Source organism: Archocentrus centrarchus, chromosome 11 (genome assembly GCF_007364275.1).
Source record: "Archocentrus centrarchus isolate MPI-CPG fArcCen1 chromosome 11, fArcCen1, whole genome shotgun sequence".
NCBI lineage: Eukaryota > Metazoa > Chordata > Actinopteri > Cichliformes > Cichlidae > Archocentrus > Archocentrus centrarchus.
Window position 1 is genome coordinate 33,305,248 of NC_044356.1, and position 16,848 is coordinate 33,322,095.

The following is a 16,848-nucleotide window of genomic DNA, read 5'->3' on the forward strand; positions in this document are numbered from 1 at the left end:
GTAGGTTGTGTACAGAGGCCGCAAAGACCCTGCAGGTTTAATTAGCGAGCATCTAACCAAGCTAGCTCCAAAACAGAAGCAGCTTCAGGTGGTGAGAACATCAGGATGCAGCTGGATTTGAGCTTTGACTCCTTCAAAGAGTTTGTTTTTGTCAAACACCACTTGTAGGTGTTGTTAATCTACTGCACTGATGCTGAACTTTATTGTGGAGTTTATTGTAGAATGTATTGAGTTTGGGAGTTCATGTTTTTCTTTGTTTCTCCTTGCTGATGTTCATGTGTGTCCTTAATATTACACACATTTAGCATGTCTTGTGAACAGTTGGTTGTTGAATATATTTCTTTAAACTGTATCTTTTGTCAAGTTTTCATTACACAATAGTCACTTTTGCGCCTTGAATCTTGCACCTGATTAGGTATGAAAATACTAAAACTAATACTGAAACTAACTGAAACTACCTAAAACTAAGCATGAAACCAAAAATAAAAACTAATAAAAACGAGAAAATCCACTCTGAAAACTAATTAAAACTAACTGAATTAAAGAAAAAAAAGTAAAAACTAACTAAAACTAAACTATAATGTAAAATCCAAAACTATTATAACCCTGGTTCACACAGTGAAAAACAGTCGTACAAAAACCTCCCTCAGTCAGACTGAACAGAAAGTGAACTGACTGCTGCAGCTGGAAGATACTGCAGAGACTGATACAGTTCACTGAGGACACACACACACACACACACACACACACACACACACACACACACACACACACACACACACACACACACACACACACACACACGAATGAACCTGTATCAAGACAAGTTCATTACTTAAAAAAATACTGACTGTCAGAGATCATGATCCTGTTAATTTTTTGCTTTTAATGTGAGAAGAAAAAGAAAGAAAGAGACAGAGAGAGTTGGAGCACACAGAGAGCAGTAGCTGAAGAAAAACAGGATCAGAGTCCCAGTGAGTCACATCAGGACTGGGAACACTGGTCTCTCCTCAGTGTCTCTGAGACCAGAGCCTGGGAGCCCTGGGTGGCCTCACAGGTCACAGAGCCCACCTTCCCCCACTGGTCTGCAGTGAGTGTCAGGGTGCTGCTCCAGCTGTAGCGGCCGTCATTGTGCAGCACTGCGGGAGTCCTGCTCTCCTCCCCTCTGATGCTGCCACTGCTGTGGCTCATCTTCCAGGACAGCCTCCAGTCTGAGGGGAAGCCCTTGTTGGCCAAACACATGAGCGTGGCCTTCCCCTGCTGCAGCTCCTCACTGGAGGGACCCAGCACATTCAGGGCGGGGCGCACATCACCTAGGAGACACCAATCAGCTTAGAGCACAGGAACCACAACTTGATGTTCTCCTTGAAGAAGTTTCTGCCAGATGTTTCTGCTCCATCAGTCACTCACTCACACATTGTGTAAAAAAGGCTGTCCTGGGGGAGATTCGGCACCGGAAGTATCTCGAGATCTGGCTCGCGCTCTTCCTGGTGACGGCGGAGGGATTGAGAGTCGCCTGCGCGTGAGCTACACAGGACGCGGTAGTTCAGCTGTGTCAGCTACGAGCGGAACGGGTGAAGAACACCGACTGTCAACCCAGAGGGAGATTGGTGCAGCGGCCAGCGAACTGTGTGCGTCTATTTCAAACCACACAAACACCCACACACCTGCACCCCTACTACGCATCTACCCCAGCAGACCCATACTACTGACCCTATGCGTCCACAACCTGGTGGAGCTAGGAACAGCTGTACCTGCCTTGGTGGTGAAAATAAAGCATTCCAAGAAAGACATCCGTGTGGTTCTGACCGATCACCTGCTGCGGTTACCCATTCGATAATCCGGCATTAGTAGTGTAGAGGAGGCAGCCTGCCCCCCAACAAGTGGTCCTTCGAGCCGGATAGGGATTCTACAGCAGATAAGGATGTCTACAGCACAGGAGGACGAGGTGGGTGTGCGTGTCAGGAGGCAACAATCCCTCCCCGCATATCCGGACGACGATGACCGATCTGTGTTCCCAGCCAGATCAGGGCCACCACCAGGCATGGAAACTCCTTCCTCAATGCAGGACAAGTTGGGAGATGAAGACCACCACACCAGATACTTCACACGCTCAGCCTCCCCGATTAGCCAGGAACCCCATAGCCCAGAGCAGTGGAAGAGAGAACGTCACGATCTCGAACTGGAGAGGGACAGCCTTCTAGCATCGGTGGAGAAGCTGAGACTCCAAAACGAGCAGCTTAGGGTCAAGCTTGAGCATGGCGGCTTGGTGGAGGGATATCGGCAGGGGGCTCCCCAGGGGACACGGCACAGTACGGGTTCCGGCTTTAGAGCCACAGCCTCGCGGCCAGGCTCTCCAGAGGGTTTTCTTAGTGAGGCCGCATAATATCCACAGCATGCGGTCAGAGGTCCCGGCGAATACTGGGCGATACTGGACTTCACGTCTGACCCAGGGCGCGCGGAGCCCTACGCTTCACGTAGGGTACCCAGTACAGGAGGGGAGTATTACACCAGTGATGGCCAGGAATGGCGGCGCAGGGACTCCCCCGAGCAGAGACGGGGCTACAGCCCTGAACGGGGGTGGGGTCCGGGTCATGGACCGGAGTGGCACCAATCCAGCTTCCAATACATGGGCCCACCGGGTAGGCGAGAGAGCGTGTATAGGGGGCCGGTGCCTACCATCCCGGTTTCAGCCGCCCGAACCCCGGGGAGTTTGCGAGACTCCGAATGGCTCTGGAGAACCTGCTGCCAGAGGGAGTTTCAGAACGCTTTAAGTTCCAGATATTAGTCGACCATCTGAAATTGGAAGAGGCACTGCTAGTCGCAGATTCCTACACCAATTTGGATTACCCCTTTATGGACACTATGGCCGCCTTGAATCGGCAATATGGGCAGCCGCACCAGCTTGCTCTGCAGCGCATCGCTCATGGATGGACCCAGCATCCTAAGTGGGGACATTAAATCCTTTAGGTTGTTTGCCTTGAATGTCCGCTCGCTGGTGAGCATGTTAGAGCAGCTGGGGCAGAAAGGATGGGTGAAGCTGGACTGTGGTTCACATGTCACCCGCCTGCTGGGTAAGTTACCGCATGAGCTCAGATCTGGGTTTAGACGGTATATACACCCTCTGCGGATCCCAATCCCCATGCTTTGGGATCTGGCTCACTGGTTAGAGCTCCAGATCCAGGAGGATATCGTGCAGTACCGCCCCAAGAAAGACGTTGATACAAGGCCCAAAGACCTCAGGCCTGCTACGAGGTCACCTACTAAGGCTTCCATTCTCATGGTAGGTACCGAAACTAAAACTGTGGGAGGTGCAGCTAAAGGGCTAGGCCAAAGTGTGAAGAAATTCTGCCCATTCTGCGACAATGACAAGCATTCGCTGAATAACTGCTCAAACTTTAAGTATCTGAGCACAGCGCAGAAGCGTAGTTGGATAAAGGAGAATAACCGTTGCTGGAGGTGTGGTAGGGAGCACAGAGCCTCAGACTGCAACATGAAGATGCTCTGTAAGTCCTGTAATAATAGGCATCTCCTCGCCCTGCATTATCTTAATGCACCAGCCAGTGGGAAAAAGGATGGAGGCGAGAAGAGGTCGGACATTGGGGCGGCAGAGGCCAGTGAGTCCACACCTACCCCAGTGGTAGAGGAGGTGTTCTACATCGGCAAACCCCCGCAGGGGTTCCGCGTGTTACTCAAAGTCACCAAGGTCATTCTGCGGCATGGCAATCAAACCTTGGAGGCTTACGCAGTGCTGGACGACGGGTCAGAACGCACCTTACTGCTGGACCCAGCTGTACAGCAACTGGGGCTCCAGGGTCAGCCTGAGGATCTGCCCTTGCGGACGGTGAGACAGGAGCAGCATGTGCTTACGGGAGCATCAGTCACGTTTTCCATCTCGCCATTGGGCTGTCCAGATAAGGTGTACCGCATAGAAGGGGCCTTCACGGCACCGAAGCTGGGACTAGGGCAGCACACCTATCCGGTTAAGGCGTTGAAGCGCAAGTACCGGCATCTGAAAGGGGTACCTATCCCATCATTCAAAGATATTGTCCCATTGCTGCTGATTGGCTCAGACTACCCCCACCTGGTGACCCCGGTTGAGTCGGTAGTCCTGGGGCCCCCCGGGGCACCTGTGGCAGTCCGCACTCGCCTCGGGTGGACGCTACAGGGGCCAACCCATAACATCAAGGCGTATCTTCGTGAGCAGCACTGCCTGTTCACCAGTTATCGAGCCCCACCAGCTGACATTCAGCAGCATGTCGAGAAACTGTGGCAGTTGGATGTGCTGCCATGGCGAAATGAGAAGGCTAGTATGAGGTCGCGACAGGATCAGGAGGCTCTTAGCAGTTTGGAGCAAGGGACAGTGCGGGTCGAGGTTAACGGCATTTACCGTTATGCTACCCCTCTACTGCGCGTCCGAAACTTCCCGAACCTGTGGGCACCTAAGGAGGCGGTGTTGCCTCAGCTCAGGAGTACTGAGAGGCATTTGGCTAAGACCCCCGACATAGCCCGAGTCTACAACGCCGAGATCCAACGACTCGTGCAGGCCGGTTATGTCGTCAAGCTACCACTTGACCAGGGCCAGAGTGTTAATAGTTGGTACATCCCGCATCACCTGGTTGAGCACAATGGCAAGCATCGAGTGGTTTTCAACTGCTCTTTCCAATTCAAAGGGGTCGATCTGAATGGGCTTCTGCTTCCTGGCCCAGCGCTCGGCCCTACCCTACTCGCCGTTCTCCTGCATTTCAGAGAACACAGCGTAGCCTTTAGCAGTGACATAAAGGGCATGTTTCATCAGGTTAGACTTTTGCCAGCAGATCAACCTTTACTCCGCTTTGTGGGGAGAGACCTCAAACGGGACGAACTGCCCAAGGTTTATCAATGGGCCGTGCTTCCCTTCGGTACGACCTGTAGCCCCTGCTGTGCGATCTACCCCCTGTAGAGGCACATTACCGACCACACGAGGCCCGGTGATCCAGTGAGGAACGCGGTACTAAGGCACTTCTATGTGGACAACTGTCTACATAGTGTGGCCTCAGTGGACCAGGCTAGGGCTATTATCCGTCAGTTGCAGTCTCTTCTGGCGGAGGGGGGCTTTGAGCTGCGCCAGTGGGCTAGTACGCATCTGGACACCATCCGTCACCTCCCAGCGGAGCTGAGATCGGCAGGTGCCGAGAGATGGATAGCCCAAGGGCACCCTGGCCAGGCTGAGTCTGCCCTAGGCTACCATTTCCACCCTAACACCCGAGAGTCGGTGGGCCCGTGGGCCGTGTTAGAATAGATAAACATGTAACTGTTTTTCTATATGTATCACAATGTGTTCATCATAAACATGCACATGACCATCAGACTGTAAGCACAAAACATACTCTCATACACCTGGACCCTCCAGGTGAGGAAAGCAGGTAACGCCTGTTTCCTGACATCACACACACATACACACACCCCCCACACACACTTACGTGATGCTAAAATAAAAGCACCGGCAGGAAGAAGGAAGTCAGACTCTCTTTCAGAGGCACGTGAGTGTTAGCTGACTGAGACTCTCCCTGCAGGTAAAAAGACCAACTACGGGTTTCTGTGTCTTTCTTTATTCAACGGTGGTCCGAACCTAACATTTTTTGGTCCTTCGAGAGCCGGGCGGGCAGTGAGGAGGTTTTCCCAACGACTACGGAGGGACGCCGGCAGACTGTCCGGACAGCCAGCTGCAATAGAGGCGCTGCACAAAAGACCTGGGGCATGACGTTTGTCGCCAGGCCCGGCTTCATAGGTTTCTCCGCGGTCGCTGGGAACGCTTTCCTCGAGACCTGATCCACCAAGTGAAGACGACAGAAACCAGGTAGGACAAAACGTGGACTACTGAGTCAGACCGGGTCCGATTGCCATTATAACTTTAAGGGAAAGTTGGCTTTTCAGGGAAAACTGTAGTCTACGTCCTCCGAACCGGGTTCGTGAGGTAACCGGCCGGAGCTTTTCAGGGAAAAGCACAAACAAATCGTACACTACTGAGTCGGACCGGGTCGTATTGCCAGGATAACTTTCAGGGAAAGTTGGCTTTTCAGGGAAAACTGTAGTATACGTCCTCCGAACCGGGTTCATGAGGTAACCGGCCGTTGTAACTTTCAGGGAAAGTACGCTTTTCAGGGAAAAGCGCCCTCAGAACAGGGTTCACGAGGGGCACCGGCCGAAGTAACTTTCAGGGAAAGTTAGCTTTTCAGGGAAAAGCAAATAAAGCATAAAACGGTACCGTAGGTGTTCTCGCCGAAAGGAGAAAGTAAATTGGTAACTCCCGCCCAACGGAGAATTTTTAATTTGGCCTTAATTTGGAATTTTGGTGTTCTCACCGTAAACAAAGATTTAAAATAGGCGCCATAAATACGCGTATGTGTGTGTGTGAAAGTGAGTGACTGAGAGTGAAAGCCGCCATTGAAGTGGAAGCAGCAGCATGAAGAAAATCTAACGGTTTTCAACTTCATGGTCTGTTGAAGTACACAGTGAAGGGCGGATTTGGGTTTAGGTCTCAATAAAGACACGTGGTCTGTACGAGACAAAGCAAAGGCCGATTGTACGTCGGGAACAATGGGTAAGTCCTCGTCGAAATGAGGGCGATGTAAAATTTATGGAATGGCATAAACAAGGGTCAACTCAATATATAACTAAATGGAAGAAAAAATATGGGTTTAAGGGAAAGTTGGTAGTGACAGAATGTGAAAACTTAGTAACACAGCTGCAACAAAAAGCAGCATTTTGCAAAAAGGCGCAGTTGGAACTGCAGTGTGCTAAGTTGTGGCTGTTACAAGCTAAACGCCGACAGGAACAGCGGAAGGCAAAAGCCACAGCAGCAAAACCACCCACACACGTGCATGCAGCTGTAATAAAGGCAGATGAGGAAACTCACATTGTATGTAGATCCCAGCAAGACCGTAGTGGGCCTGACCCTGCGGCACCCGGAGCCGAGCCATGTTTAGCGTGGGGAGGAGCTAACGGCGTAAAACAAGCCGCGCCATGTTTACAGGGGGGAGGAGCTAGTGGGACAAAACAACATGAGACCCAAGCAAGGGAAGGCTTAACAGCTGTTTCTCCCGCAGCTTTTTCTCCCATTGCGAGCCGCACCAGAAATGGGGAACTTAAAACACTGGCGCACATAGATGTGCATGCCACACCTAAGCCAGCAGGTTATCCCATTTTATCAGAGTACGGGCATGAAAGGGATTGTTTCAATTGTGGAGGGCCCCCACCCGCACTGGAACCAGTGACACAAACCTTCCCAATGCTCCAAGTCGCGAACCCAAACATAGGGACAGCGAGCGCCCCTCAACCTCCTACTATTTTGGTTTACCGACCTTGGACTGAAACTGAAATGCAAGAGGCCGTTAGAGGCTTAACCCCACACAAAATTGACATAGAGCAATGGGCGACAGATATAAGGGGATTACAAACCTCGTTTAACCTGAATGGGGATGAAATGTTTCGTGTGTTCCGCAACCATTTTAAACACGAGTGGGGAAGAGTAAGGGACACCTTCACAGGAAGAGATGAGGGCGGCAACATTTTAAGGCATAATTCAGAAATCTTACGGCAAGGGATGGAAGGAGTAATTTTGAGAACAAAACAGGCCCTAGTGCCACCCCCAAATTATGACAAAATTAACCAATGCAGACAAAAGGAGGGTGAAGATGTGTACGAGTACCAAGGTCGCCTGGAAGCAGTTTTTAAAGCCCACAGCGGCATTCCTGAAAGTACAGAACCAAACAACCCCTACCAACAACACCTAAAACTAGCACTAATGTCAGGATTTCAGCCCAAATATTCTGATTTTATTCGAAAACACTTTGTAAATCACTCAACAGCTAATGTAAATGAAATTATGAACTGGGCAACACACGCAGAGGGAGTGATACAGAGAAAAAAAGGCGAAAAATCTAAATCAGGGGGGGCAGTAGCGCGTTCATGACCGACACTATGCCACAGGACTCCCAAGTGTTTCTCGTCGCCCCTTCTCAGAGCAGCCAAGGGAAAAGGTTTCAACACCAGAAGGGGAAAGCCAAAAGTGATGAATGTTACAATTGTGGCCGGAGAGGTCACTTCGCCAGGGACTGCCTGAGGGAAAGGAGGGACAGAAGACGGCAAAGGACAGGTCACAGGAAAGGCAGGAGAGACCCCCCATACAATCCTGACTATGACAGCGACCACAACATAGCATGACTAGACCAGGAACCACGAGAACATGGCCAGGAAATCACTGTGGATTTCCAAAGCATACTGGCCATGCTTTCCAAGCCAGGTGAAAAACCCACAATAATACTCACAGTAAATGGCAAAGACTTAGAGTTTTTGTGTGACACAGGGGCAGACCGAACAGTAATTAGAGAACCGTTCCCAAACCGCAAACCAACAAGAGATAAAGTATACGTGAAATCAGCTAATGGACACCTGAGTACTCTGTCACTATCCAGCCCAGTACAAATTTACAATTCTGAACTGGACATGGAGGTCAGAGGGACAGTGGTCTTAAGCCCAGAATGTCCAGTAAATCTACTAGGTAGAGATATGATGGCCAAACTGAAAATAGCTGTTATCCCAACACCCACCGGCATGCAAGCCAAGACTATTAGTGAACTACATCACAATTAAGAAGAAGAAGGAAAACATTATTACTGGAGTCCAGCTTTGCCATTCCCGGACACAGGCGTTGTAGATCAGGCATGATCCTTTGTCAGCTTACAGGACCATCCCGAACTAAAAGACGTTCCAGACCATCTGTGGTCCAAAGGGCCATCCGATGTAGGTCTTCTTAAGACTGCGCGACCAGTAATCATCAAACCCAAAACTGCTTACAGGCCAATTGTGAGGCAATACCCCCTGAAACCAGACGCCCAAGCAGGGATTGAGCCAGTAATAACTGACATGATCAAAGCTGGAATAATAATAGAAATGCCAGACGCTAAATGTAACACTCCAATATTTCCTGTTAAGAAAATAGGAACAGAAAAGTGGAGGCTAGTACAGGACCTGCGTGCTGTCAATGAAGCTGTGCAATCCAGAGCCCCATGTGTCCCAGACCCCCACACATTGTTGAATCAACTCACTCCAGATAAAAAATGGTTCTCAGTGATAGACTTGAGCAATGCTTTCTTTTCAATCCCACTGCATCCAGACTCCCAAGATTGGTTTGCGTTCACTTTCAAAGGGAAAAAATTTGCATACAGTAGGCTTGCGCAAGGCTTCACCGATAGTCCGACCATATTTTCCCAGGAAATTAGTAACTGTCTGTCAGCCATGCCAATCTCACCACACTCTCAAGTTCTGACATACGTGGATGACATTCTAGTAGCATCAGACTCTGAAGAGCACTGCAGACAGCAATCTCTCAGAGTATTACAACACCTAGCTGACACGGGTAACAAAGTCAGCTTGGACAAGTTACAGTGGGTGAAACAGGAGGTAAAGTATTTGGGGCACACACTCACACAAGAAGGGCAGAGACTGCTAGAGACAAGAAAATCATCACTAGCACAAACACCTAAACCAAAAACCAAGAAGCAAATGATGGCCTTTTTAGGACTATGTAATTATTGCAGAGCATGGATCCCTAATTATGCCCAACTGACGCAACCATTGCTCTCCCTAATATACGACAACCCCATGGCAATGACAGATGTCATACAATGGACAACAGACGCTGCAGAAGCTTTCACAAGAGTAAAAGAAGCACTGGTAACAGACCTAGTGCTGCCTCTTCCAAATTACAAAAAAGATTTTGTCCAGACTGTAGATTGCAAGGATGGCTTTATGACTTCAGCTCTGTTACAGTCTTTTGGAGATAAATTAAGGCCAATCGCTTATTACTCCAAACGCCTAGATGCAGTCTCACGAGCATTACCACATTGCGTGCAAGCAGTATGTGCAGCAGCACTCGCTGTTGACGCCTCCAGAGAACTGGTGCTTTTCCACTCAATTACACTTAAAGTGCCACATGCAGTATCAGTTTTGCTCTTACAGAGCAAAATGACATTCTTATCTCCAGCCAGACACTTGAGCTGCATAGCTCTCCTGTTATCGCAACCACACATAACTATAGAGCGCTGCACCACTCTAAACCCAGCCACTCTACTACCAACGCCACATGACGGCGACCCTCATGACTGCAAAGTGCTGGCGGAACAAACCAGTAAGCCCAGATTAGACTTGCAAGACGAACCACTGGCGAGAGGCCACGTTGTGTTTGTGGATGGCTCAAGCCGGAAAAATGATAGAAACAAAACAGACACGGGCTAAGCTATAGTCACCAATACCACCATAATCAAAGCTGAGAAACTGCCCTCACACCTCTCTGCTCAAGCAGCCGAGTTAATCGCATTAACCGAAGCATGCAAGCATTATGCAGGTAAAGTAGTCACGATTTACACCGACAGCCAGTATGCCTTTTCTGCCGTACATTTGTTTGCAGCGCAGTGGGCGAGAAGGGGAATGCTGACCTCTACAGGAAAGCCAGTGAAACATGCTGAACTGTTAAAAAACCTATTAGCAGCCATAAAACTGCCATCAGCCCTGGCTATTTGTAAATGCGCGGCACACAAAACAGGCACAGACTTGGTAGTACTGGGAAACAACTACGCTGACAAAGTGGCAAAACTGTCTGCAAGTGGTAAATATGGCACCTCAGATGCTTATACAACAATTGTGGAACCCTTGTGAACCGACGTGCTGCACGACATGCAGCAGCAAGCTCCTAAACCTGAAATAGAGCAATGGCTAAAGGATGGGGCATCTAAACTAAACCAGCTGTACCACATAAATGGAAAACCTGTACTTCCTAGGTCACTGTTCAAAACAGCAGCCATATTGACACATGGTTTAACACATGTGTCAACAGGGGGTATGGTGAATATTATAAATAAGCATTTCTATACTAAAGGCTTCAATAATTACTCAAAACAGTTTTGTAGGGCATGCATCATCTGTTGTAAGAATAACCCCCAAGGCAACATAAGGCCAATGCGAGGGACCTTTCCTACCCCCAGCTACCCATTCCAATTTCTGCACATGGATTTTATAGAGCTAAACCCATGTAAGACCTATAAGTATTGCTTAGTGTTAATAGATCCTCTGACTAAGTGGGTCGAAATAATTCCAGCAGTGAAAGCGGACGCACTCACAGTAGCAAAAACTCTGTGCAAAACTATTGTACCCACGTATGGGGTACCTGAAAAACTGTGGAGCGACAATGGCCCACATTTCGTAAATGAAATAGTGAGCAAAGTATCGCAAAACCTAGGGGTACAGCTAAAAAATCACTGCTCTTATCATCCGCAAAGCGCTGGACTCGTTGAAAGAACGAATGGTACAGTAAAAAACAGACTAAGGAAATGTATGGCAGAAACGGGAAGGCCCTGGGTAGAATGCATAGACTTAGTAAAAACATACATGCATGTGACCCCCAACAACACAGGGATAACCCCCTATGAGGCATTGTTTGGCCGACCTTTTAGACTCCCAGTATACACAGAAGAACAACAAGCAGAGGAAGAGACAGACTTAAGTGATTGGATGAGAAAGTTGTTCCAAAGCAAAAATGTTGTTGATACAAATAAACTGCCGGAAGGCCTTTCTGCTTCTCCACAGGAACATCCGGTGGCGGTGGGAGACTGGGTCCTGGTCAGAGTGATTAAGAAGAAGTGCTGGAACCAACCCCGGTGGGACGGACCCTACAAAGTACTACTGACCACACCAACTGCAGTCAAAATAGCAGAGAGATCCACGTGGATACACCTCAGCCATTGCAAAAGGATTGAGCCAATCAACGCTGAGTAGGGGGCGGAAGTCGGGCTTCAAAGGGGGAAGTGAGCCCTAGGCCACTTTCGTCTCAAACCCGTGAAGAAAACAACTGAACCCCCCACTAAATAGGGATGACTCATTCACGTGCAATGACCACGTGGAACTGGATCTGGACCCTGGGCGCATTGATGACCATCGCAACTGCAACACCACTGAACCACCTCAAGTACCCACATGCCTACGCAACCAACGAATGGTGGCGACTGATGAACGCAACAGCTTATAATAGAAACTACACCAATTGCTATGTGTGCTCCCACATGCCAGTAGCAGCCCATAATTCAGGCCTCAGGCCATATAATGTCAGGTGGACAAAGTCATGGTGCCTGTACGGCCTGTCAACCCACCCAGGAAGTGGTAAACTGTGGCAGAACTCTAACTTCAGTCAACCATTAAAAATCAATTGGGCCAAAACACCGATCACTAGAGCTGAATGTACCCCAAATGAAGATTTGGTAGCATGGCCACAGCTGTCCGTAGCACTACCAGAAGTATTAATGCTAACCCATCTTCCCAGAAAGGCTTTTCCAGCATGCGTGGTTAACAATGGATCCCGAGAGGTGGGGAAGCTGCCTCACACGTTGTGTAACAGTACGTTTTCCTACTGTCCACGACAGAACGAGACGAAGTGCATGTACTGCCTCCAGAATCCCACGTGTGCAAAGAACAGTACGCTCCAAGAGGCAGCATGTGCGATGACCAACCGCTCGTTACCGCTGGAAGATGGAAGTCAGAGTTACTGCTCCCGCATAGCCCCTGGGCCTAAAGGAACCCGGGTACTGACGGGCTGGTATTTTGTATGTGGACACAAAGCCTATGTCTCCTTACCACCTGACTGGAATGGACTGTGCACCATAGCATCATTATCAGACCATGTGTTCTTTATGCAAAGAACAAGCACAACCAGCAGGCACCGCCGTGAAGTGACTGAACGGGTCGAGGATGTTCCCAAGGAATGGAGAATATGGGGAACCGGGAAAAAGATAGGACAGAGCCTGTTTCCATGGGTCGGAGTTGGACTGGTTCGGGACCATGTCGAGATAAACAGGTACGCCCTACTCCGTCTGATAAACGCCACAAGAACTTTAGGCAAAGGAACTTCACGGGAGTTGAGCGCCTTGCGTGCAATGGTGATGCAGAACAGAGTGGTTTTGGACTTGCTGGCTGCCCCGCAAGGAGGAGTATGCAAGATTATTGGACAGACTTGTTGCACCTTCATCCCTGATGAAAACGGTGATGGGGGGAGTATCCACACTGCTTTGTCTGACTTAGACACCCTGCAGCAGTATGTAGAACGGCAGACACCTGGAGGGAATCTGGATTGGCTCTCTTGGCTGACTACTGGAGCCTGGTGGCAAATTCTGCTGAAAGTCTTAGTGCCACCAGGGGTCATTCTGCTACTCTTTTGTTTATTTTTCAGTTGTATTGTTCCATGTTTAAGGAAAATGATAACAAATGTTTTAATTTCGGCTTTCTATCAGTATACCCTTGTGCAGGGTGTGCAGGAGGGTGAAACAGAAGACCAAATATGAAACCCCCATTGAAAATGGGAGACCAAGTGGTGGGGGTGGATGTAAACTGGTTTTCAAACTAATGTTTAATTTTTGCAAATGTATGTAGGTGCTTCCCCGAGTGAGACTGACTAGCAGTGGCTGCCGTGAGCGGCGGGGCCGTTGAGGAATTTTCCTGTCTTGAAAGAATAGAAAGCGACTTTGGGTCAAAAGAAGGATAGACAGCCGCATGACAGGTTTTTCGCCTCAACCTCATTCAGGATTGTATGTGCTATGTTCATGATAAACAGGGAGGAATTGTTAGAATAGATAAACGTTTAACTGTTTTTCTATGTATCACAATGTGTTCATCATAAACATGCACATGACCATCAGACTGTAAGCACAAAACATACTCTCATACACCTGGACCCTCCAGGTGAGGAAAGCAGGTAACGCCTGTTTCCTGACGTCACACACACATACACACACCCCCCACACACACTTACGTGATGCTAAAATAAAAGCACCGGCAGGAAGAAGGAAGTCAGACTCTCTTTCAGAGGCACATGAGTGTTAGCTGACTGAGACTCTCCCTGCAGATAAAAAGACCAACTACGGGTTTCTGTGTCTTTCTTTATTCAACGGTGGTCCGAACCTAACAGGCCGGGGTTCCTGGGGAGTAGCCCAGACATATGGTCGTCAACTCCGCCTCTTCAGATTCGTGCAGAGGAATGCGAGGAAAAATAACAGTTTTCTGCGGTCTTACTACCGGGGGGGGTCCCCTGCCTGATGTGACCCAGTTCTCTACCTTCAGCGAGCTGCTCGCCGCCGCTATCCAGAGCCTCCACGGGGCGGCCTTGACTAGTGCCACGGCTGAGGATTACCACCAAGCTCAGCAATCCTTGCTACGTCAGGTGCAGCTGGATTGCTTCCCCACGGATTACGCCCAACTACAAGCCGGTAAGCCAGTCGCTAAGAACAGCCGCCAGATTACCCTGGCCCCTGAATTTGAAACTGGTGACCCGCTCATCCAGGTGGGGCGTCGTCTTCACCACAGTAGTCAGCTAGAGCCAGATGCGGTGCATCCAGTTGTACTGGATGCCAAACATCCGATCACCCGTTTGCTGATCCAGGACTATGACCAACGATTGCATCACCCAGGACTGGAGAGAGTCTTCGCTGAGATTCGTCGTAAATATTGGATCCCAGGAGGCAGGGAGGCCATCCAGCATCTCCAAAGGAAGTGCTCTGAGTGTCAGAAATGGAGGGCCAAGCCACAAGTCCCTAGAATGGCTTCTACTCTACAGGAGTCGATTGCTTCGGGCCCTACTTGGTAAAGATCGGTAGGAGGACCGATAAGCCCTGGAGGGTTCTGTTTAAATGCATGACCACCAGGGCTGTACATATTGATCTGCTCTCGCACCTGGATACAGATGCCTTCCTGATGGCATTAAGACGTTTCATAGCCAGAAGAGGCAAACCTTTCGAGCTACTCTCCGACCAAGGAACCAATTTTAGAGGGAGCGATCGAGAACTGCAGGAGGCTTTCATGGCCCTCGCACCAGACCTCCAGACCCAGCTGGGCCCTCAGCAGATACGGTAGAGGTTCAACCCGCCTAATGCGCCCCACTTTGGGGGCTGTTGGGAACGTGAGATACGATCCGTGAAGCAAGCACTTCAAGTAACACTGGGAGCCCAGTCAGTAACTGAAGAGGTATTGAGGATTCTGTTAGTGGAGATTGAAGGAATCCTTAACTCCAAACCCTTAGGCTACGCTTCGACAGACATCGCTGACCTGGACCCGGTCACACCTAATACCTTGCTAATCGGACGTCGGGATGCCTCCCTCCCACAGGTGGTATACCCTTCCTCAGAGCGCCTGAGCAGTAAATGTTGGCGCCATAGCCAGCTGCTGGCCGATCATTTCTGGAAACACTTTATCAGATTCTATCTGCCTGGTCTTCAAGCCCGGCAGAAGTGGAATACAGAGAATCCAGACTTGCAGCCTGGCAAGACGGTCCTCATTGTGGATCCTCAATTCCCACTCGCCCTGTCACCCGGCTCATCCAGCTCCCAGCTATCCTGGAATAGATACTACCCTTCGACAAGGAGAACGGTGGAGGGCCCCCCTTTTTTTGGATGTACAGATTTCCTTCAGAAATCTGGGGGCGGCTGTAAAAAAGGCTGTCCTGGGGGAGATTCGGCACCGGAAGTATTGGGAGATCTGGCTCGCTCTCTTCCTGGTGACAGCGGAGGGATTGAGAGTCGCCTGTGCGTGAGCTACACAGGACGCGGTAGTTCAGCTGTGTCAGCTACGAGCGGAACGGGTGAAGAACACCGACTGTCAACCCAGAGGGAGATTGGTGCAGCGGCCAGCGAACTGTGTGCATCTATTTCAAACCACACAAACACCCACACACCTGCACCCCTACTATGCATCTACCCCCACAGACCTATACTACTGACCCTATGCGTCCACAACCTGGTAGAGCTAGGAACAGCTGTACCTGCCTTGGTGGTGAAAATAAAGCATTCCAGGAAAGACATCCGTGTGGTTCTGACCGATCACCTGCTGCGGTTCCCCATTCGATAATCTGGCATTAGTAGTGTAGAGGAGGCAGCCTGCCCCCCAACACATTGTTTCACTTCCTTTAAGAAAGCTCTCATGCACATCAGCACAGAGAGAATCATCACAGTTTGACCTGAAATATGTTCAAACTACTCTGGAAGTAAAAGCAGCAGATGTGACAACATTTATAAAACAAGTTTAGCTTAAAAATCATCTGTTCTGTGTAATACACTACTTGGTAGAGATAAAAACTTCATACCACCACTTACTTCATGTGGATTTTAATCAGTTTTTGAACAATTTCAAGATTTCAGACTAAATTTGAAATCATATCTGACACAATAAAAACATCTTTATCTTCACTCTGTCCAGTTTTACATGAGGACAGTAACAGTTAATTCATCCTAACAACAGTAACTGTGGAGGAAAACTAGAAAACAATCACAGCATGATTAAAGTTTATATTATTTACACATCACATTCATTTCAGTTTGACTCAAATGTTGACATAAAGTTTAGGCAAAGCTGATGAGGTCAGCCACCATGGTATAATGGGAATATTAATACTACTACATCAATACTGTTAACATTCACACTTACACATATTTACTTAAAAAGAAAAAACAGAATAAACTTACTTCCAACATCCAGTCTGGTTCCTCCACCAAACGTCCACCACAGTGATACAAACTCACTGAGCCGCCGTACAAAAACCTCTGACTGCACAGAGACACGGCTCTCTGACTCTGAGACAAACAAACTCAACAACATGAAGGATTGTTTGTATCATTTAATAATATAATAAGAGTGTAATTTTAAAATAAAAACTAATGAAACACAGTCCAACATTATTATTATGTACATTTGACAGTGTTTCCACCACAGATAAGATACATATCTTTAAAGTTTCTGCACTTCTCAAAACTTTAAACAATGAACTTAATGTTC

At 48.8% G+C, this 16,848-nt stretch overlaps 1 gene segment (V, D, J or C); it reads right to left on the reverse strand.

Moving 5' to 3' along the window:
- Positions 1–891: 891 nt before the first annotated feature.
- On the reverse strand, positions 892–16,564 carry LOC115788820 (Ig kappa-b4 chain C region-like). The segment is given in 2 exon segments: positions 892–1,313; positions 16,539–16,564. A coding segment is annotated over 1 exon segment (258 nt).
- Between the last annotated feature and the right edge of the window lie 284 nt (positions 16,565–16,848).